This window comes from Lepus europaeus, chromosome 17 (genome assembly GCF_033115175.1).
Source record: "Lepus europaeus isolate LE1 chromosome 17, mLepTim1.pri, whole genome shotgun sequence".
Taxonomy (NCBI): domain Eukaryota; kingdom Metazoa; phylum Chordata; class Mammalia; order Lagomorpha; family Leporidae; genus Lepus; species Lepus europaeus.
In genome coordinates, this window is record NC_084843.1 from 15,105,622 (window position 1) to 15,130,554 (window position 24,933).

Sequence of the window (24,933 nt, forward strand, 5' to 3'; positions counted from 1 at the left end):
ATGCTTGGTGTGGCACTTAAGAAGACACTTGGGTTGCCTGTATTACACAGCAGGGCGCCTGGCCTGAATCCTAGCTTCCAATTATGGGTTCCTGATAATGCACACCTTGGGAAGCAGCAGATGATTTAATAACTTGGGTCCCTGCCACCCACACGGAAGAACCACACTCAGTTCCAGGCTCCTGACTTTGGCCCGGCCCAGTCCTGGCTGTTCGGAGCATTTGGGAAATGAACCAGCAAATGGCAGATCTTCTGACTCTCCGTCTTTCAAATAAAATAAACAGGTAAATATATTTTAAAAGTCTTCTAGCTATATTTGGGTTTCAATTAAGTGAAGGTCCATTATTATTTACTAATAATAACTTCACGGATAATTCAACATCTGTATTTTACAGGAATTAAAATAAATCAATGCTTTTTCTTTTTACTATAATCAAGCAAGATACTAAGCTACATATAAACAGAAGAAGTTAATAGGAGAAGTGAAGCTATTATTAACAAGGAAAAGATTGGTTTCACTATTGGGGCAATGTGTAATACATAATGACAATCAACACGAAAACACAGGGAGGCCAGAAACTAGACTACCTACAGCTAAATTACAAAAGATGACATTAAACATGGGGGAAAACCAGAAAGCCTACAAATAATTCACAACTGGTGACAAAATAATGCAGGTGAACTGACTTACAAAACTGCAACTGCTGCATTATAAATAGCATGAGCACTGGCAGAGTTGCTAGGAGACCATTTCAATCCTCTATCCTTTCCCAAAGTAGTGAATGGTAAGAAATGAAGGTGGGCCCCAGTGACTTCTGCTTTACTTCCAGAGAAACAGCCTTTTTTACGCCAAAAGCACGAGACCATCATGAGTTTTAAGCAATAACTAAACCTGGCACATTTACTTCAATAGCTGAAAAGTAATTGTTTAAAAGCAAAACTGGGCCAGCACTGTGGCACAGCAGGTTAAGCTGTCATTTGCAATGCAGTCTTCCCCTGTCAGTCAGAGTCCCAGGGGCTCTGCTCCTGACCCAGCTCCCTGCTAATGCACCAAGGAAGGCAGAAAGACAGCCCAAGTACTTGGGCCGCTGCTGCCCACATGAGAGACCGGGATGGAATTCTTGGCTCTTGACTTTGGCCTGGCCCAGATCTGTTTCAGCCATTTGGGGAGTAAAGCAGCAGATGGACAATCTGTTTCTTCCCCTCTCTTTCAAATAAATAAATAAACCTTTAAAAAATTTAAAAATGGCAAGAAACAGGCAAAATCTAACTAGTGCTGCTTTGTCTCTCATTTTCTAGGGAAAATATCCTAAATATTGGTTACAAAAGAACAATTCTTACCATTAAAGAAACTTATTCCAAGAAAAGAAACAATTATAAATCTTTATTCACAAACTCATACCAAGTAAGCAACACTGTAATAAACAAGTTGCAGTCTTCTTTAAGAAATTACTTAGAAATAAAATCAGTGATACTATCAGGCAAGAGTTTGGATTTAAAATTTTGCATTCACAGAAGCTTTCTTTAAATGTTAAAAAGGAAGACTATGTTAAATGAACTTCTTACCGTAAGGTTTTACTTCTGTTATTTTCCCTGTAGAATCTAAGGTGTCAGTGGCTCTCCCCAGTTCTCCAACAGCAACATACCTCTACAAGAAGAGGAACAGGGGACAAAAATGGGCCACGAGGTAAAGAAAAACAGTCACGTTTGTTTATACAGATCTTTACAAGTTGATATAAAATTTTATGACCACCCTGACACAAAATGAAGGTAAACATATCAGTTTGTTAGTTTCTGATATGTGAGAAGCACTTGTGTAAATGGAGAAACATGCACAAACTTCCCACACCAGCCAACATGAGAAAGAAAAATATGATTTTGTTGATAATTATGGTTTATAAACATACTGCTATTGGAAACAAATTCCTAAAACCATTTTTATGATAACTCATTTTTAAGAAAAATTTTCAGATATACTCAAGAGTACTGAGAATTGTACCATAGACTATGATGTGGCAATCATAACATTCAGTAATTTTACCACACACATACACAATTAAAATTAATTTTAAATAAGACAATCTTTTACTTTTTATATGAAATACTAAGACAAATCTTAGTAACTAGATCACAAATTTAAACAAGAGCTTATATGAGAAAATGAGTTAAACTCATATTACAGGAGTAATGTACTTAACAATTGAATATATTTTCTTAATAAAGAGAAACTGATATTTAAGTTCTCTGAAAGGAAAGAAGTCCCTTCAAAGAATTGACCACTAGTCATTCTGGTTCTTCTATGGTAGGGCACACTTGTAGGTCATATTCTTCACTCTCTTAGCCAAATTCAAATTTTATTTGGTGCATCCCATGTAGTTAGAAAAGTGCAAGGGCTATTGTTCCCACTGAAAATAATCTGGATTTACCTGAACATTTTTTATTAAAAATTTTTATTTTTTATTTACTTGAAATGCAGAGTTACAGAGAGAACAGAGACACACAGAGAGAGAAATCTTCCATCAGCTGGTTCACCCTTCAAATGGCTGTAACGGCTGGGGCTGAACCAGGACAAAGCCAGGAGCGCAGAGCTTCTTCCAGGTCTTCCATATGGGTGCAGGGGCCTAAGCACTTGGGCCATCTTTCACTGCTTTCCCAGGCACACTAGCAGGGAGTTGGATCAGAAGTGGACTAGTCGGGTCATGAACCGGAGCCCAATGGGATGCCAGTGTCGCAGGTGGAGACTTAACCTGCTATGCCACAATGCTGGCCCATCTGAGCATTTTTAAAAAGAAGGCTCAAAGCATTCTGCAGAAATATAAGCTTATTAACAAAAAATATTATGCTAGTGAAGGGGCTTGAGACAGAATGTCAAAAGATATTAAAACTCCAAAATCCCATAAATGTGCTGATTTTATAGCAGCTTAAGGAACTTTGTTGAAATGATCTTCATATTATATAGCTTATTTATTTTTTAATTTTGAAAAGCAGTGTTAATGAGAGAAGAAGAAACCGAGAGAGTAAGCTTTTCCACCTACTGGTTCAGTCCCCAAATGGCCACAACAGCCGGGGCTGGGCTAGGCTGAAGCCAGGAGCCAGGAGTTTCATCCGGGTCTCCCATGGTGGCAGAGGCTCAAGCATGTGAGCCATCTTCTGCTGCCTTCCCAGACACATCAGCAGGGAGTCACATCAGAAGTTAGAGGAGCCATAGCCGGTGCCGCGGCTCACTAGGCTAATCCTCTGCCAGTGGCACCGGTACCCTGGGTTCTAGTCCTGGTTGGGGGCTGGATTCTGTCCCGGTTGCTCCTCTTCCAGTCCAGCTCTCTGCTGTGGCCTGGGAAGGCAGTGGAGGATGGCCCAAGTCCTTGGACCCTGCACCCGCATGGGAGACCGGGAGGAAGCACCTGGCTCCTGGCTTCAGATCGGCACAGCGTGCCAGCCATAGCTGCCATTTGGGGGGGTGAACCAACAGAAGGAAGACCTTTCTCTCTCTCTCTCTCTCTCACTGTCTAACTCTGCCTGTCAAAAAAAAAAAAAAAAGTAGAGCAGCCAGGACTCAAACCAGCACCCGTATGGGATGCCAGCACTGGAGGAGGTGGTTTAACCTGTTGCATCACAATGCCAGCTCCAGTGCCAGCCCCAGGATATTAGCTTTTTTCTTTCTACAAATGTGGTATGGGAGGATATGTTCCAATGCATTTAAATTAATTTTTAAAATCTCATTAGTGTTGACAAAATTTAGTATCTTATAACTCAATATGCAGTCTTATTACCTCAGATGCCCTACTCAAGCTCCTATATTTTGAACAATCAACCTAGAGCAAGCAGCCCATGGGGAGAAATACATAGCACAAAGGGTAAGAACCCAGGCTCAAAATCAAACTGACTGAGTTTGAAGTCTGACTCCATCACAATCGGTTAAATAAACTGAGTTAGTTTTTCCCACTCAAGCATAATTTCCTTCTCTGAAAATGAGGAAAATAAAAGTATCATATGAGAAGAAGCAAAGAATTTAGAACAATATCTGATCCTACTAAAGAGCAGCTAATAATACTACTGCACCATTATTATTGTTACTATTAGAAGAAGATGATACAGACTGATTCACAGCAGTAGTGGTCAGAGTGACCCATCTGGATACAGTGAGTTCCCATAAGAAATCGTAAAGCAACAAAATGCTCTCTGATTTTTGCAGTAAGAGTCTAAGAAAACAATACAACCTTGTATATTATGCCTTGAATGTTCTTTGCACTATTCTGCTATGTAACAATATTGAACTAGGAGGCTAACGGACTTGCCAAGTACAGGATGCTCATTCTGGTCTCTAGACTATGGCTGTTCTGTACCTTGGCACAAGCATTTTCCCTAGCCTGAGCTCCCTCTCTTCCTTCAGGATCAGACCTCAGTCATCTTTCAAAGCCACCCTGTTAATTTAACCCAGCTACTATCACCCACCCTTCCAGCATGGCTCAATACACATTTCCTACATAGAAAGAATGAAGCCTACATCAAATCCACAAATTCAATCATGTTTCTATGAGTGTACAAAGTATCCTCCTAGGTGTTTAGAGTGCTAGGTCTCTAAGAGGTAAGGAGGTGAGACATCAATAAAGCCAACAACCACCGAGGGTAATGATTAGAATGGCAATAATAGACAATAATGGCTGTTCCCAATGGTTAATCTTAATGGTCTCTTACACCAAACTGCTTCGTACACAATCATCTATAGATTATAGATGATCATGATTTTTCCAAGTATATTTAATCTTTGATCCTTACCTTTCCAAATTATAAACTGTTAGTGAGGATTTTGCATTGTCTTACTGGAGGGAAACACAGTAGCAGCTTAATAAAGAGTTACTGATAGGATTATACACACAAAGAGGCAGTTCCCGCACATGCAATTCTTTGTATTTCACCATGCTTATGGACATCTAGATTATACCTGCCAATACTCAAATCTTCACATTTACACTGCATCTGGCTACATGCTGGATTCTTTTTTGGGAGGGCAAGGGCTAAACCAGCAGGTTGAGACCCACCTGCTGTGCCAGCATCCCATACGGACACTGGTTCGAGTCCTGCCTGCTCCATTTCTGATCTAGCTCCCTGCTAAAACACCTGGGAAAGCAGCAGAAGATGGCCCAAGTGCTTGGGCCCCTGCAGCCACTTTAAGAAGCTCCTGGCTCCTGGTTTTGGCCTGGCTCAGACCTGGCTGTTGCACCCATTTGGAGGATGAAACAACAGATCAAAGATTCTCTCCTTCCCTCCCTCCCTCCCTCTCTTCCTCCATCCCTCTGTGTGTGTGTGTGTGTGTGTGTGCGCGCGCGCGCGCGCCACTGCTTCTGCCTCTCAAATAAATACATAACTCTTTTTTTTTTTTAATTTATTTGACAGATAGAGTTAGACAGTGAGAGAGAGAGACAGAGAGAAAGGTCTTCCTTCCGTTGGTTAACCCCCCAAATGGCTGCTATGGCTGGCACGCTGTGCCGATCTGAAGCCAGGAGTCAGGTACTTCTTCCTGGTCTCTGACGCGGGTGCAGGTGCCCAAGCACTTGGGCCATCCTCCACTGCCTTCCCAGGCCAAAGCAGAGAGCTGTACTTGAAAAGGAGCAACCAGGACTAGAACCTGGTGCCCATATGGGATGCTGGCGCTGCAGGCGGAGGATTAGCCAAGTGAGCCACGGCGCCGGCCCCAACATAACTCTTTTTTTTTTTTTTGACAGGCAGAGTGCATAGTGAGAGAGAGAGAGAGAGAGAGAGAGAGAAAGGTCTTCCTTTTGCCATTGGTTCACCCTCCGATGGCCGCCGCGGAAGGCGCACTGCGGCCGGCGCACCGCGCTGATCCGATGGCAGGAGCCAGGTGCCTATCCTGGTCTCCCATGGGGTGCAGGGCCCAAGGACCTGGGCCATCCTCCACTGCACTCCCTGGCCACAGCAGAGAGCTGGACTGGAAGAGGGGCAACCGGGACAGAATCTGGTGCCCTGAATGGGACTAGAACCCGGTGTGCCGGTGCCGCAAGGCGGAGGATTAGCCTGTTGAGCCACGGCGCCGGCCATAACTCTTTTTTTAAAAAAGAAATTTTAACTGAAAATTGTCTGAACACACTAATACCTGTGTACACATTCCATTAGCATTAAGAACAATAATATTGACCATGTGGTAGCCTTTGAAAAACTCCCCTGAATAGATGTGAGATTGCAGGTAAAAAAGGCAAAAACTATGAAAATAATTTTGGCCTTTTTTTTTTTTTTCAAGATGGCGGCCAGGGAGGGAGCTTACTGCTCTAGCCTAGAAAATAGCTTAAAAAAAAAAAAAAAAAAAAAAGGAGAGACTGTAATCACAGGGAAGGGTTAGGGAGAAAATGGCAGAGGAAACTGCACACAAATTGGGGGGACACTGTGGACCTAGATGGAGGCTGTGGATGCAGCCAAGAGCCTCAGCATCAGCCCTGCAGTGAGGAGAGACCAGATTGCAGCAGCCCAGACCACTGACAACGAAGCTGAGGGAAGAGCCTGGCCCGGACTGGAGCCCTGGGGGGGACAATATATCTGCCATCCTAGAGGGAAAAAAACAGGACATGTTTCTCTCTTCCCCAACCACCTAGCACCAGTATCCTGTAATGAGCTGAGAGAGGGCAGGGGCCATTTTGGACCTAAGTAACAGTTGCACCAGCTCCTGTCTGTGCACCCAGCAACCAGCTGAGTGGAGATGCCTGAGTGGCTGGGAGAATTGACAGGGATCTGGGTGCTCGTGCCTGTGGGAGCCTTGTGTGCTGGGACTGTGAAAACACTGTGGCTGCAGGGAAGGGCACAGGGTGTGGCTGGGTCTTTAGGCAGTTACTGTGGGCAGCTCCACATTTTCTGGGCTCCATGATTTCCTTGTGAGGGTCACTGCTACAGAATCTGTGTTCAGATCAAGAACTGGATGGATCCTTTGTGTGGTTCTCGTGGCAGCATGGATGAAAACTGTACCCAGTGGGGACAGCACCCAGGCATTGGTCTCCTTGGAGGAGAAGAGGTGAGAGAATACTCCAACAGAGCAGAACGAACCTCTCTTCTGATTAAAAAAATATATATACCAAGGTGTTATCTTGGGCAACTCCCCGCACCCTGGAGTACTGAACAGAACTCCCTGACCCCACCCAGCACATGCCTCTGGGTATTCATTGAAAGAGCAGACACTCCACTAATCCACAGAGGCAGATTCCAAAGATAAAAGCCATCACAAGGAAAAATAAAAAACAACAACATGTATCATCACAAATACCTAATAATAAATGCAGCAATTCAAGAAAAAAGAACAAGGAAGACAACATGATGCCCCCAAAAGAACACAACACATCAATACTAGAATGTGAGGATGAAGTGACTGACAAAAATGCCAGAAACAGAATTCAAAAATTGATCATAGGATTACTTAGAAGCAATAAGAAGCAAATTCATGAACTAAAGAAATCTGTACATGACATGAAGGAAAAATTTTCCCATGAAATTGAGATTTCAAAGAGAAATCAAAACCAAATATTAGAAATGAATAATTCAATAGAACAAATAAAAAATATGGTAGAAAGCTTTAATTACAGACTCAAGGAGGAGGATGGGGGGGAGAGGGAGAGGGAGAAGGAGAAAGAAGGAGAAGGAGAGGAGAAGAAGAAGGAGGATAAAGAAGAAAGAGGAGAAAGAAGAAAGAGGAAGAAGGAGATGGGAGGAAGAGGAAGCTGGAAGAAGATGAGGAAAAGGAGGAGGAGGAAGAAGATTAGAAAACTAAAAAACAGTGTTGGAGATTTATGGGATACTATCAGATGACCCAACATACAGGTCTGAAGAGCTCCTGAAGGCGTGAAAAGGCAGAATGGATTAGAAGGCCTTTTAAGTGAAATAATTACACAAAACTTCCATAATTTGGAAAAAGAAAGGGACATCCACGTACAGGAGGCACACAGAACTCCTAATAGACATGACCAGAAAAGATCCTCACCATGACACACTGTAGTCAAACTCTCCATGGTAAAACATGAAGAAAAGATACTAAAATGTGAATGAGACAAACGCCAGATTACTTTCAGAGGATCTTCAATTAGACTCACAGCTGACTTCTCTTCAGAAACCCTACAGGCTAGGAAAGATTGGTGAGATATATTCCAAGTCTTGAGGAAAAAAAAAAAACTATCAACTCAGAATACTATACCCTGCAAAGCTCTAATTTTGAATGAAGGTGAAATAAAGACCTTCCATAACAAGCAGAAATTGAAAGAATTTGTCACCACTCATCCAGCCTTACAAAAGATGCTTAAGGATGTGCTACACACAGAAACATGGTCACCACTATCAAAGAAGGTGAAGGCAGAAAATCTCTCAGTAAAAGTACAAAGGGAATCCAAAGTAAACAATAGGAATATTAATGGAAAAATAGCAGGGCCAAGTCCCTACTTATCAGTAGTCACTTTGAATGCAAATGGCCTCAACTCTCCAGTTAAAAAGACACAAACTGGGGGTGGGGGCCCCAAGTTGGTGGTAAAGCAATAGGAAGATCCAAGACATGCAGGGCAAAATAGTTTAAAAGGAGAGATGATACATGCTGGAGATAGAGCCAAGAGAGATTTGTGATGGGAAGCCCAGGAGACCAACAGAGACTGGGCAGGTTCATACCGAAAGAGCAAATAAGAAAGGGAAGTGGTAGAGACTCGGACCTGGGAGGTTGGCACCAGTCCCCAGCGGACCAGGTGAGATGGAAATTGTGGGTCCAAAGAGGGGCAAACAGCAGTGGGAGGGAGAGTTTGGCGAACTGCTTTTGAAGTTCCACGTGGGGAAAAAAGAGAAGGTACAGAGGAACATAGAGGTCCGGCACCCCCCTCCCACCTCCGTTCCCCCTCCCCTCCCATACCTGCAGCAGGCTGTGAGAAGCCATTTTGTTGGTTTACATATTTGAACCTAAGCAGGGGACTGCTGTCTTTGCCTCCTGTGCACGCACCCATCAATTGCCAGGGCCAACTGACCAGAACCCCCACCCAGGAACGAGGACCACAACATTTCAGAAGAATTTCTTCCCCACCATGCAAGCTGTACAACAAGGAGAAGTCCTGAATATTGAAAACTTGAGCCCGCTACATCCACCATTGAGAAGTGAGCCAGGTTCCAGTAGGCGGGCCTCCATTCTTCCACTTGCAAAGCACAGACACATAGCAGCTCATAACAGAAGGAAACCTCACCACAAGAAACACTCCACAGATTAGTCGTGCAGTTCATTAAGCAGGGTGATACAACCCTAAACACATCAGAGAATAACACTGGGGCATCCCACAACTGTGAGGAAATTGTGGGTCACACCAACAGAAGGAAAGAAGCTCCTCTGACCAAAAAACTAGAGGAAAGCTATAAAGCCCCATGGGGGCCTGACACTGGATACCTTCTCCACTCTGGAATACTGAACACAGCACCCAGGCCACATCCAGCACTCATTTCTTGGAACTCACTAAAAGTATAGATGTCCCACAAGACACAAATTAAAGAGAAAAGCAACCAGACAAAAAAAAGAAAAAATACACAAATGTTGAAAAACAAAGGGAAAACCCTACATAAGAATAAGGAAGACATTATGAGCCCCCCAAAGGAACACTACAACTCTATAATAATAGAAGGTGAAGATGAAGAGATCAAGGATATGCCAGAAGTGGAATTCAGAAAATTATCAGATTACTTAGAAGTAAGCAGAAGAAAATCCATAATATAAATAGAACGTTCTCCCAAGAAATTGAGATACTAAATAGAAGTCAGAATGAAATACTAGAAATTAAGAATTCAATAGATCAAATTTAAAAATGCAGTGGAAAGCCTTAACAACAGAACAGGTGAGATGGAAGAAAGAATATCAGAACTAGAAAACAAACTTCTGGAAATATTACAGTCAGACCAAAAAAAGAAGACTTTAGAAAATTAAAAAACACAGTTGGAGAACTACAAGATACTATCAAATGACCCAACATATGGATCCTAGGAGTTCTGGAAGACATGAAAAGACAGGAAGGATTAGAAAGTTTTCTTAATGAAATAATAACAGAAAACTTCCCCAATCAGGAGGAAGAGGCATCCAAGTACAGGAAGTATACAGAATTCCCAACAGACACGACCAGAAAAGATCTTCACCATGATGCATGGCAGTAAAACTCTCCACAGCAAAACATAAAGAAAAGATCTTAAAATGTGCATGTGAGAAATGCCAAATCACATTCAGAGGAACCTCAATTAGACTCACCAAAGAATTCTTACCAGAAATCCTACAGGAAAGGAGAGAATGGCAAGATATATTCTAAGTCCTAACAGAAAAAAACAGTAAACCAAAAATACTGTGTGGTGGAATGAGAAGGCCATGCCAAGATGGCCGCTGACAACAGAATCTGCCTGGCAACAGGCTGTGATTGGATGGCTTTGGAAACCACATGACAATAGGGCCTGACTTCCAATTCAGCTCTCTGCTATGACATGGGAAGCAGGAGAAGATGGCCCAAGTCCTGGAGCCCCTGCACTCACTTTGGGGACTGGGAGGAAGCACTTGGCTTCTGGCTTCAGATCAGTGCCATTTGGGGAGTGAACCAATGGAAGGAAGACCTTTCTCTCTGTCTCTTCCTCTGTCAGTAACTCTACCTCTCAAATAAATATATTAAATCTTTAAATACATATGTATTTAAAAAAAAGACAAGGACTGGCTGAATGGATTAAAAAAAAAAAATCTATTTGATGCCTACATGAAACACATCTTACCAACAAAGATGCACACAAACTGAAAGTGAAAGGATAGAAAAAGACAATCCATGCTAAAAAAAAAAACAAAACCAAAAAACACAAAAGGGTTAGCCATCCTAATATCAGACAGAATAGACTTTAACACAAAAACTGTTAAAAGAGACAAAGAAGGACATTACATAATGATTAAGGATTCAATTCAACAGGAAGCTATGACCAATACAAATATATATCAACCTAATTACAGGGCACATGACTATCTAAAAGAATTTTTTTTTTTTATTTGACAGGTAGAGTTACAGACAGAAAGAGAGAGACAGAGAGAAAGGTCTTCCTTCCGATGGTTCACTCCCCAAATGGCCACTACAGCCGGAGCTATGCCAGTCCAAAGCCAGGAGCCAGGTGCTTCCTCCTGGTCTCCCACGCAGATGCAGAGGCCCAAGATCCTGGGCCATCCTCCACTGCCCTCCCAGGCCCACAGCAGAGAGCTGGATGGGAAGAGGAGCAGCCGGGACTAGAACCGATGCCCACATGGGACGCTGGCGGCCCAGGCGGAAGATTAACCCAGGGGTTTAAAGGGAGATATAGACTGAAATACAACAGTAATGGGGTCTTCAAAACCCCACTTTAAGCAATGGACACATCAGCCAGAAAGAAAATGAACAAGGAAATCACAGAGTTAATTAACACTATAAATCAAATGGACAGAACAGATATCCACAGAGCCTTCCACTCTAAGGCCAAAGAATACACATTTTTCTCACAAGTGATTGGAACTTTTCTCTAGGATTGACCACCTGCTAGGACATAAAGCAAGTCTCAGCAAATTCAAAAAAATTGAAATCATACCATGCATCTTCTCGGATCACAATGCAATGAAGCTTAATCAGCAACTTGGGAATCTCTAGAACATATGCAAATACATGGAAACTGAACAACATGTGCCTGTATGGACAGTGGGTCATAGAATAAATCAAAAGAGAAATCAAAAATTTCTGGAAACAAATGAAGATAACAACACAACATATCAAAACATAAGGAACACAGCAAAAGCAGTGTTCAATGTTAAAAGGAAAGTTTATAGCAATTGGTGTCCACATCAAGAAATTGGAAAGGCACCAAATAAACGAGCTATCAATGGATCTCAAAGATCTAGAAAAACAACAGCAAACCAAACCCAAAACTAATAAGAGGAAAGAAATAACTAAAATTAGAGAAGAAATCAACAAAATTGAATAAAAAATACAAAAGATCAGCAAAACGAAGAGCTGTTTTTTTGAAAAATAAACAAAATAGACACACCAATGACCCAACTAATCAAAAAAAGGAGAAAGAAGACCTAGATCAACAAAATTATAGATGAAAAAGGAAATGTAACAACAGACACCACCGAAATAAAAAGAACCATCAGAAATTAATACAAAGAGCTGTATCCACAAATCAGGAAACCTAGAAGAAATATATAGATTTCTAGATACATACAACCTACCTAAATTGAGCCATGAAGACATAGAAAACATAAAGAGACCAATAACCAAGACAGAAACTGAATCAGTAATAAAGACCCTCCCAACAAAGAAAAGCCCAGGATCGGATGGCTTTACTGCTGAATTTTAACAGACATTTAAAAAGTTAACTCCAATTCTTCTAAAGTTATTCAAAACAATTGAGAGAGAGAGAGAGAATCCTCCCAAATTCACTCTACAAAGCCAACATTACCTTAATTCCTAAACCTGAAAGAGATGCAACAGAGAAAGAAAATTATAGAGGAATTTCCCTGATGAACACAGATGCAAAAATCCTCAAAAAATTCTAGTCAATCAAACCCAACAACATATCAGAAAGATCATCCACCCAGACCAAGTGAGACTTGTCTCTGGTATGCAGGGATGGTTCAACATTTGCAAATCAATCAGTGTGACACATCACACTGACAAATTGAAGAACAAAAGCTGTATGATTATCTCAATAGATGCAAAGAAAGCATTTGTTAAAATATAATACCCTTTCATGATTATGAAAACTCTAAGCAAATTGGGTATAGAAGGATCATTTCTCAACACAATCAAGGCAATTTATGATAAACCAAAGGCCAGCATCCTATTGAATGAGAAAGTTGAAAACATTTCCACTGAGATCCAGAACCAGACATGCATGCTCACTCTCAGTATCACTATTTAATATAGTCCTGGAAGTTTTAGCCAGAGCCATTAGGCAAGAAAAAGAAATCAAAGGGATACAAATTGGGATGGAGGAAGTCAAACTATCCCTGTTAGCAGATGATGTGATTCTATATATAGGGGATCCAAAAGACTCCACTAAGAGACTATTGGAACTCATAGAAGAGTTTGGTCAAGCGGCAGGATATAAAATCAACAAACAAAAGTAAATAGCCTTTGTATACACAGACAATGCCATGGCTGAGAAAGGACTTCTAAGATCAATCCCATTCACAATAGCTACAAAAAACAATCAAATACCTTGGAATAAATTAACCAAGGATGTCAAAGATCTCTAGATGAGAATTACAAAACATTAAACAAATAGAAGAAGACACACAAAAATATTTAAAAATCTATGTTCATGTATTGGAAGAATTAATATCATCAAAATGTCCATTTTACTGAAAGCAATTTACAGATTCAGTGAGATACCAATCAAAATACCAAGGACATCTTATCAGATAATGAAAAAATGACACTGAAATTCATATGGAAATACAGGAGACCCTGAATAGCTAAAGCAATCTTGTACACAAAAACAAAGCTGGAGGTATCACAATACCAGATTTCAAGATATACAACAAGGCACAGTTATAATCAAAACCACCTGGTACTAGTACAAAAACAGATGGATAAACCAAGGGACAGAATAGAAATGCCAGAAATCAACCCATGCATCTACAACCAACTTATCTTTTACAAAGGAGCTAAAATCAATCCCTGGAGCAAGGACAGTCTCTTCAACAAATGGTGCTGGGAAAACTGGATCTCCACATGCAGAAGTATAAAGCAAGACGCCTACCTTACACCTTACACAAAAGTTCACTCAAAATGGACTAAAGATCTAAATCTATGACCCCATACCATCAAATTATTGAAGTACATTGGGGAAACCCTGGAAGACATTGGCACAGGCAAAGAGATCTTGGAAAAGACCCCAGAGGCACAAGCAATCAAAGCCAAAATGGACAAATGGGATTTCATCAAATTGAGAAGCTTCTGCAAAAGAAACACTCAGGAAAGTGAAGAGGCAACCAACAGAATGGGAGAAATTATTTGCAACTGATAAAGAATTAATAACCAGATTATATAGAGAGGTCAAGAAACTCAACAATAAAACAAATAACCTAGTTAAGAAATGGGCAAAGGACTTAAACAAGCGTTTTTCAAAAGCAGAAATCCAAATGGCCAAGAGACACATGAAAAAATATTTAGGATCACTAGCTGTCAGGGAAATGCAAATCAAAACCACATTGAAGTTTCACCTCACCCCAGTAAGAATGGTTTTCATACAAAAATCAACAACAAATGCTGGAAGAAGGTTGGGAGTGTGGGTGGGAGGGTAGATATGGTGGGAAGAATCACTATATTCCTAAAGTTGTATTTATGAAATGCATGCAGTTTGTGTTTCTTAAATAAAATGTTTCTGGGGGGAAAAAAAAAAAAGAAAATTGTTTGGACTCCAACATACCCTCTGAAAGAACCTCATCTTGTGAACTGACAATGGACCACCACACCTTGGGAACTGACAACCTAAATCACAGCTGGCATATAGCTTTCTCTTGTCCTAGAATCAAATAATAATTGCCCATCAATTCTACTCAAGTGGGGCCAGCCCTGTGGTGCAGTAGATTAATCCCATCCCATGTGGGTGCCAGTTCTAGTCCTGGCTGCTCTACTTTCAATCCAGCTCTCTGCTATGGCCTGGGAAAGCAATAGAAGATGGCCCAAATCCTTGGGCCCCTGTACTTACATGGAAGGCCGGGAAGAAGCACCTGGCTCCTGGCTTCGGGTCGGCACAGCTGCAGCCATTGCAGCCATTTGGGGAGTGATCCAACAGGAGGAGACCTTACTGTCTCTCCCTCTCACTGTAACTGTACTTCTCAAGTAAAATAAATAAAATCTTTAAAAAAAAAAATTCTTCTCAAGTATCCACAAACCACTTGGGAAAACCCACCTGAACAATGAAGCCACCAGCTGAAACAAGGCCTCACCACTAAAAAGATATGGGATAGAAGGAAAAAAAGACAAGAATTATACATGTAACTCTACCATTTTGTCCTATGGGATCCGAACTACATCATTTCATTGGCCTAAATTCAACACAGAGGCTTGGTTTTAGAGTGATTTATTCTCCCAGTCATAGATCTGTGAATTGTGGAGACTTTATTACTGTATTCATGACAATATAATTCCCCAGCAACAAAACAAATGGAGGTTCTGTAGAATTTTCCATGGAACTGTGTGCTCCTTGAGACTCAAGTTTTCTCACAGATTCTCTTCTACAGTCAAGCTCCCTGAACCCCACAGCAGGTATTAGCCAGATATCTCTAGAAGCAAATCAGCCTTTAGATGTTTAAGAAGAAAGGAAAACATTTGTTTTAGAGAAAATGTACATAAGCATATCCTTCTCAACTAAGTAATTGTGTTTTTTGTTGTTGTTGTTTTTTAAATTAGAAACGCAGAGAGGTCTTCCATCTGCTGGTTCACTCCCCAGCAACGGCTGGAGCTGCACCAATCTGAAGCCAGGAGCCAGAGCTTCCTCCAGGTTTCCCACATAGGTGCAGGGACCCAAGGACTTGGGCCATCCTCCACTGCTTTCCCAGGTCATAGCAGACAGCCGGATCAGAAGTGGAGCAGCTAGGTTTCGAACCAGTGCCCATATGGGATGTCGGCACTGCAGGCAGTGGTTTTACCCACTATGCTACAGGCCAGCCAGCTGGTTCACCTTCCAATGGCCGCCGCGGCCGGTGCACCGCGCTGCTCCAAAGCCAGGAGCCAGGTGCTTCTCCTGGTCTCCCATGGGGTACAGGGCCCAAGGACCTGGGCCATCCTCCACTGCACTCCCGGGCCACAGCAGAGAGCTGGCCTGGAAGAGGGGCAACCGGGACAGAATCCAGCGCCCCAACCGGGACTAGAACCCGGTGTGCCGGCGCCACAAGGCGGAGGATTAGCCAATTGAGCTGTGACGCCGGCCCAGCAATTGCTTTTTTAAAGTTTGATATTTTTTAATGAATGTCTGACATGTTTTTAGAATTTTTATTTATTTTCACTATATTTGAAAGGCAGAAATAGGGAGAGATCCTCCATCTTCTGATTCCCTTCCCCAACTGCCCACAACAGCCAGGGTGGGCCAGACCAAAGCCAGGAACCTGGCTCCATCTTGGTTTCTCACGTGGGAGGCAGGGACCCAAGTACTTAAGTCACCAGCTGCTGCCTTTCAGGATGTACATTAGCAGGAAGGTAGACCTGAAGCAAAATAGCCAAACTCAAACCAGGCATTTGGAAATGGAACATGGTGTCCCAGGCTATGATTTAAACTGCTGCTGAAATCCACCCCTTCAAGGTTTGATTCTAATATCTTGTGATTAAGTTTCACAAACAAAAAATTTGTTATTATTTGGGGTATGGAAAATATACTTTAAAAACCTACCAAACTAAAAATGTATGTCTTTGGATGTCTTCATTAAGAAGGAATACCTATTCATGGTTGGTAAGTGTAAAGCCTTCAAAATTTTCAATATAGTATTTACAAAATATATCAGTATTAACAGAGCATATAGAAAAGGTACAGATTAGATGAGCCTCTGGGAAAGATATATTAGAAATGCTGAAATCCTAAAGAGCTGGCTAAATTTCATGGGAGTATCATTCACACACTCACTTCATAGTTCTCATGACCTTAAAAATGCTTTCTTGTAGTTTCACCACATTGAGGGTTGGAAACTTTGTATACTCCGATGATAACACTTGTTCAACTGTTGGAGGAGGTACAAAGTTGCTGTCTGATGAAATGCTGGCTTTGTCTGCAGGTACCACTATGGTTAACCTCCACATAACTATGGGAGTAAATATTTGGATGATACCAGTTAAGACTTTTTTTTTAGCCGGTGCCGCGGCTCAATAGGCTAATCCTCCGCCTGTGGCGCTGGCACACCGGGTTCTAGTCCCGGTCTGGGCACCGGATTCTGTCCCGGTTGCCCCTCTTCCAGGCCAGCTCTCTGCTGTGGCCCGGGAGTGTAGTGGAGGATGGCCCAAGTGCTTGGGTCCTGCACCCGAATGGGAGACCAGGAGAAGCACCTGGCTCCTGGCTTTTGATCACCGCGATGCGCCGGCTGCAGCGCGCTGGCCAGGGCGGCCATTGGAGGGTGAAGCAATGGCAAAGGAAGACTTTTCTCTCTGTCTCTCTCTCACTGTCCACTCTGCCTGTCAAAAAAAAAAAAAAATTTTAAAAAAAAAGACTTTTTTTGCTCAAAAAAATTCTCCCTTAAAGAAATAGCATTCTTTCTCTTTCTGATGAGCATCAGATTTTGCCTACATCACAAGAAATCGCAGATGGGAATAAAAAAATTATTAGCTGCATTCAAGATTTCTAACAGAGAGTAAAATTAATTTCAGGTTCATACAGGTTTGTTGTTAGGTCTGACAGACCTGGAACTCAGGAAAGAAAGATTTTGGGATTGGTGAAATACTTGGGAATAGTAATAACTGCTTACTGAGCTGTACACAAGATACTTGACAGAACTTAGATGCTTTTTATACTCATATACATAATCCAAGAGTATGCAGTGAATAAATTTATTCAAGAAAAACATAATTATTGTCAGAACAAAGCTGATCATAAGACAGGAGATGGGTTCTTGTTTTGAAAATTTATTTATTTGAGAGAGAGAGAGAGAGAGACTCTCATTTGCTGGGTAATCCCCAAATACTTGCAATAAGCCCCAGGCAAGGCTGGAACCCAGACCCTGAACTCAATCCAGGTCTCCACATGAGTGCCTGGAACCCAGTTACTTGATCTATCATTGTTGCCTTCCAGGGTATGCATTAGAAGGAAGCTGGAACTGGGGAAACAGGATTTGGGAGTCAAACCCAGATGTGGGCATCCAGACTGGTGTCTTGAGCCTTAACCCCTAGTCCAAATGCTTGCCCTGCAATGGAAGGGAACGCCAGAAAAGAGTTGAGTGCTCTGAATGGTCTCTGGTCTACACAGATGAAAGCAAAATAATCTGATGGCCTGAGGATTTTATTAAAAAGGCTAGTGGTTGGATCCGGCACTGTGATGCAGCGGGTTAAAGCCCCAGCCTGCAGCGCCAGCATGCCATATGGGTGCTGGTTCAAGTCCTAGCTGCTCCACTTTCAATCCAGCTCTCTGCTATGGCCTGGGAAAGCAGTAGGAGATGGCCCAAGTCCTTGGGCCCCTGCATCCACATGGGAGACCCAAAAGAAGCTGCCGGCTCCTGGCTTCAGATCAGCTTAGCTCTGGCCATTGCAGCCATTTGGGAAGTGAACCAGTAGGTGGAAGACCTCTCTCTGGCTCTACCGCTCTCTGTAACTGTCTTTCAAATAAATAAAAAAATTAAAAAAAAAAAAAAAAGCTAGTGGTTGTGGTTTATGAAGTGATACTATGTTGAAAAAGATTCTAAAGATTCTTTTTGATTCAGCAGGAAAAATGTTTTACAACATGTTCAATTAGCAGTGTCTCTAGTTAGAACTGACTGGCGAGGGAAGGGTTGTATGGTAATATGGCTATAATTTGAACAATGATTATGCCATCCTAGAATGAGCTATTTCTTCTATTCTTAAAGAAACTCTACCCCACACAGACTACACATATAATTTTTCTATTAGCACTGTGATGCAAATAAAAAGTCATCTGAAATAGAAAAGAAGAGAAAGAATAAACATTAGGTCAAACATTAGGTATGGGTTGAGTTAGGAGGCTGTAGCCACCAATATTTTCCTAATGAAATAGCAGGGGAAAATATTAAGAGTATATCATACATGGGACTGAAGTTATTTTATGACATTTCTGCTTTTTTTAAGTCATATATAGGCATTCACAGGGTCATGATACAAAATACATTCCACTGGGTAAATTATCTATAAGGTCTCTAAGATCCCTTTTTGTGCTTGAAAAAAATCTATCAAAAAATATATATTAGCAGTTTTTCACTACTTTTGATAAAAATATAATCTAGAGGCTGGCAGTGTGGTACAATGGGTTAAGCCGCCACCTGCAGTGCTGGCATCCCATATGGGGGCCGGTTTGAGTCCTGGCTGCTTGAATTACAATCCAGTTCCCTGCTAATGTGCCTGGGAAAGCAGCAGAGGATGACCCAAATGCTTGGGCCCCTGCACCCACACAGGAGACCCAGAAGAAGCTCCAGCCTCCTGGCTTCAGCTTGGCCCAGTTCTAGCCATTGTGGCCATTTGGGGAGTGAACCTGTGGATGAAAGACCTCTCTCTCTGTCTCTTCCTCTCTCTCTCTCTCTCTCTCTCTCTCTCTGTCTCTCCCTCTCTCTCCCTCTATAACTCTGCCTTTTAAATAAATAAAATAAATCTTTCTTAAAAAATGTAATCTTCAATATACTTAAAGGTAAAATTTAAATGATTTAATTATTTCAACAAATGAATAATACCAAATTAAAAGCATAAGAAATACAAATAGCTAATAAGACAAGGATGTCTGTTTTTGAAATGTGAGGCACCCAAGAACTAGGTTTCTGTAACAAGATACACCTGGGATATTCTATTTACATCATAGTCATCTGAGGATCGGTATTTCAATGCATGACATTGAGTTCTCAGAGCTGAATAGCAAAATGGGTTGTGACAAATAAAATGTAATCCAAAGCCAATGGCATATTTACATTTTCAGTCATCCTGCTTTTGAAGATATTCCTGGAATTTCCAATAAGGCCCATCAACAATACACGGTGTGTTATATGTTTGAGGGGTATCAGCGAATAATGAACATTTCAATGAATTCAACCAAATTCCTTGCAGTAAACATTTCTTTTGTTATTAGTATAAAATGACTTGTTTAGTATAGCGATTTTAGGAAACAAATTATGTGAAAAAAGCAAAATAAAATCATTCATAAACTGGTATGAAATAATCAGTTTGTACTTTAGAATTAAGAAACAAACATTAAGCAACTGGCAAAGAGCTGCATCAGACAGATTCTAACCCGTGCATCAGAATTTAAGTACAACATACAAATTTACTAGGACAGGGTCCAATGCCTTCATTCGAATAGTTTTTTGTGCTCTGTGATTTTTCTACATCAATATTTTGAAGACTGCAAAGCAAGCTATACTGAATTTTTTTATGTATCTAATGTACTAAGGTCCCTTCCAACTGAAAGATACAGGCTTTTATATCTCGGGCAACTAAAAGGTGTACGTTCTCCAGAGCTTTTCATTTCAAGAAAAGTTTACTTAGACTGCTGCCACTCAATGTGGAACCTACAGGGGCTGGCGCCGTGGCTCACTTGGTTAATGCTCCGCCTGCGGTGCTGGCATCCCATATGAGCACCGGGTTCTAGTCCCGGTTGCTCCTCTTCCAGTCCCACTCTCTGCTGTGCCCCAGGAAGGCAGTGGAGGATGGCTCAGGTGCTTGGGCCGCTGCACCCGCATGGAGACCAGGAAGAAGTAACTTGCTCCTAGCATTGGATGGGCGCAGTGCCAGCCATAGTGGCCATTTTGGGGATGAACCAGCGGAAGGAAGACCTTTCTCTCTGTCTCTCTCACTGTTTAACTCTATCAAATGAATAAAAATAAATAAATAAATTTTTAAAAAGTGGAATCTACAGGCCAATATAAAGAACGAGAAACATTCAGAAAATAAAGGTGTTTAAAAAACTTATTTAGCAACTTAATATTGCCATAGCATCTTAAGTATGTTTTACAAAAGTCATAAAAAGTTTTTAAGTTTAAACACAGATTTTTTTTTTAAAGAAACAATGTAGATTGGGGCCAGTGCTGTAGCACAGCAGGTTAAAGTACCAGCCTGCAGCGCCCACATTCCATATGGATGCCAGTTTGAGTCCTGGCTGCTCCACTTATAATCCCACTCCCTGCTGACACACCTGGGAAAGCAGTGGAGGATGGCCAAGTGCTTGGGCCCCTGCACACATTGGGAACCTGGAAGAAGCTCCTAGCTCCTGGCTTCAGATTTGCTCAACTCTGGCCATTGCAGCCACTTGGAGAGTCAACCAGCAGATGGAAGATCTCTCTGTAACTCTTTAAAATAAATAAAATAAATCTTAAAAAAAAAAAAAAAAAAAAAAAAAAAAAGAATGTAGGCAAAATCACTTTACCAACTACTTTTATTGTATTTAGAGCAAGTGGTTTAAAACAAACACAGTAGTCTAAACAAAAACAGTAGTCTAGGAATTTGTTGAAATTTTTCTCTACCTACTGACATATCTATCTTCCTCCCATACGCATTTTCACAGGCTCTTAGCCCTGACTATCATGACCAGTGCCAACTGCTAATAAGAATACAGAAAGGAGACTGGCATTGTGGCACAGTGGGTCAAACCACCTGTGATGCCAGCAGCCCTCTGCCTTTGACCCAGATCCCTGCTAATGGTAAGGCAGCAGAGGATGGCTCAAGTACTTGGACCCCTGCTACCCAGGTGGAAGACCCTAAGGGAGTTCCAGGCTCCTGGTTTCTGCCCGGCCTAGGCCCAGCTGTTATGACCATTTGGGAAGTGAACCAGCATATGGAAGATCTCTCTCTCTGTCACTCCACCTTTCAAATAATAATAGTAATAAAGTCTTTTTAAAAACTACAGATATCATTATCTCTTTTGGAGCTGAAAAAGATCCTCACGGGTTTTATAAGGAAAGTTGAGAAGCCAGGGAGGGTAGTCACGCTGACATTTGACTTCTGCTTTAATGCTGCTTCCACCATGCTCCTCTCAGAAAAGAAATCCACTGCAACACATGCTGAATACCTGAAGCAGTCCCTGGCTTCCAGCTTCTCCAACCTCCAAATAACGCCTCCTCCCTCTCTCATCAAGTGCCTGGAAAAGTGCCTTTGGGCTGAGTTAAGGGTTCTTTCACGGCTGAATAACATAATTAATTATCTTAAAATGCCTTCCAACTCATTTGTTTCTTTAAAAAACATTTTGTAACCATTGAACAAAGTGTTTTTGTTGACAAGTACACAGTTTTATTTCTATAAAAATTCCAAGGTTTAAAAAATGTGCTAACAGAATTTATGATCTGTAAGTTCCCTTTCATCTAAGAAATATTAAGAAATCTAATTTTTTAAAAGTATAGGTACCAGAGTTATTGCTTAAGTCTCATTTGTTTTCCAATGAAGAATTTCCAACTTAAAATCTAATATTCTGAATCCTGACATCATGTGTGTAGACACTCTGATTAATACTCAGGGATGACATTCATTCATGCAACTTACAGTTTATTTCATAATTAATAAAATTCAACACATAGGTCACTAAGAAAAACATTAAAGAAAAATAGTACTATTTCAATATTCTTACCTTGGACTCTGACAACATACTGGTCAACATTTTTGTTCCCCTTCCAATTCCAACCACTACAAATCAAAGAAAGAAAGATTATGACATTCTGTTCTGAAAACTAGAGTGGGTATTAGCCACATCCCACATTGGAGTGTCTTAGTTCAGTGGCTCCAGCTCCTGACCCCAGCTTCCTACCAATGCCAATCCTAGATGAAAGTAATGATGACTCAAGTAACTGGGTTCCTGTCACCCAGGTAGGAGACATGGATTGAGCTGCCAACTCCTGGCTCTGACCCCAGTCCAGCCCAAGCTGTGCAGGCATTTGGAGAGTGAACCAGCAGAAGGGAGCATTCATTCTCTCCCTTTCCTCAGCTCCTTCTTGAATAAAAATGAAATAAATATTTACATATTTTGGTCATCCTTTCCTGGCCCCTAAAAAGCATGAATTTACTATAACTTCAGGAACTCCTATTACTCTAATCAATTGAACTTCACAAAAAACTAAGAAATCTGGAAGAAATTCTCAAAGTATGAAACACAATAAAAATCTCACACCAGCCAATTAGATAATGAAGTCTTAGAACAATCTCAAAAGACTCACTGGAATTTCATATGGGCATCAGTGAAAAATACATGGTACAATTAACAATGTTCAAGTGGTATGATGAAGTCCTGACAGAATTCATTACTAAGCAAAGCAAAAGCCATCATCATAGCTAATGAACCATTTAAAGATGATTAGTGCCCAGCAGAATACAATTAAGAAAAGAGAAACATAACAAATCAACCTAACACAAAGAAGAACATAGGGTAAAATGAGGGTCTGGAGAATTTATTTTAACTTGGGCCAAATATAGGCACAATAATGGCCCCCTTTCTCTTCAGTTTCAACTATTATTTATCCTTAAAACAACACATTCCCCCAGGTGAGGCTGAGAGGATTTCTTTAATTAAGAGCTGACAACTTTTTATAAGAATTGAAGAATTTATCATCATCACATATAGTGGTGTATAAGATCACAATGTAACAACCACAATTCAGAACTATATGAGGAGACTAGAAGAAACGACTGGAAAATGAAAAATTACCAACAATATATGACATAGCTGATATTCAGTGAGCTTAACATGTATGAGATTCTAATCAAAATGCTTTCCATTCTTTATCTCACTTAATCCTTCTAACAATCCCAAAAGGTAATTACTCAAAAAGTAATCCCAATTTTATAGATGAGGAAATGCAGACACTCAGATGTTCAGAATTTTTCCCAGCATCTCCCAACTACTAGTACAAGACAGAGTTAAAATTCAAATTAAATTGTGTAGCATTAGACGCCTTTCCTTTTCATTCTCCCTGCCACCTTACTCATGGAGGCTCTCTGCCCTTGGCCACCAGCCTAAGTCACTGCGAAACTGACCGTTTTACATCCCATCTCTTCCTCTCCTAATTCATAACATTCTTTTTAAATATTCATTTATTTCTTTGAAAGGCAGATTACGGAGAGAGAGGGAGAGACAGAGAGGAATCTTCCATCTGCTGGTTCACTTCCCAGATGGCTGCAATGGCCAGGGCTGGGCCAAGCCAGGAACCTGGAACTCCAAGTATGGCCATCTTCTGTTGCCTTCCCAGGTGTACTCGCAGGGAGCTGGATAGGAAGTGGAGCAGCCAGGACTCAAATCAGCACTCATGGGATGTGAAGCAGATGGCAACGAAGCAGGTGGCAGCTTAACCCACTGTACCACCATGCCAGCCCCTGATCCATATCATTTATAACCATTTCTTGAAACCCCATTTTGCAGACTAGAATGCCCCCCAACAATCTTATTAGGAGCCAAAAGCTTCCAATATACCAACTTAGCATTCAAAGTTCACCTTTCAAAGTCTAGCTCAAGTCTCCTCTCATTCATGAAGTCTCCTCCCAACCACCTTAACTTCTATGACACACACTCCCACTGCTCCTTTATCTCGCAGTATTCAGACCAGTTGAATGACAAAGATCAAAACTGCCTGCCTCAGTATCCACTAAAGGGCACAAGACTCTTCAAATGACAAGACCTATTGATACTGATCATTGGCCATCGCCGCGGCTCAACAGGCTAATCCTCCGCCTGCGGCGCCAGCACACCGGGTTCTAGTCCCGGTCGGGGCGCTGGATTCTGTCCCGGTTGCCCCTCTTCCAGGCCAGCTCTCTGCTGTGGCCCAGGAGTGCAGTGGAGAATGGCCCAAGTGCTTGGGTCCTGCACCCCATGGGAGACCAGGAGAAGCACCTGGCTCCTGCCTTCGGATCAGCGCAGTGTGCCAGCTGCAGTACGCCAGCCATGGCGGCCATTGGGGGGTGAACCAACGGCAGGCAAAGGAAGACCTTTCTCTCTGTCTCTCTCTCTCACTGTCCACTCTGCCTGTCAAAAAAAAAAAAAAAAAAGATACTGATCAGACAAAAACCTTGAATGATAACAAAGATTCAATGGAATTTGGCTCCATTCAATTGAATCCCCAATCAGTATTTTTTTTTTTTTATGACAGGCAGAGTGGACAGTGAGACAGAGACAGAGAGAAAGGTCTTCCTTTTGCCGTTGGTTCACCCTCCAATGGCCACCGCGGTAGCCCGCTGCAGCCGGCGCACCGCGCTGATCCGATGGCAGGAGCCAGGTGCTTCTCCTGGTCTCCCATGGGGTGCAGGGCCCAAGGGCT

At 41.7% G+C, this 24,933-nt stretch overlaps 1 protein-coding gene across 1 annotated transcript in view; it reads right to left on the bottom strand.

The window, feature by feature from the left end:
* Positions 1-24,933, bottom strand: part of TRUB1 (TruB pseudouridine synthase family member 1) — a 53,830-nt gene that overhangs the window by 18,584 nt on the left and 10,313 nt on the right. Inside the window, exons 3-4 of the mRNA XM_062214779.1 lie at positions 22,260-22,315; positions 1,566-1,647 (exon numbers count right to left, since the gene is read on the bottom strand). Of these exons, the coding sequence (XP_062070763.1) occupies positions 1,566-1,647; positions 22,260-22,315 (138 nt within the window). The remainder of the gene's footprint in view (positions 1-1,565; positions 1,648-22,259; positions 22,316-24,933) is intronic.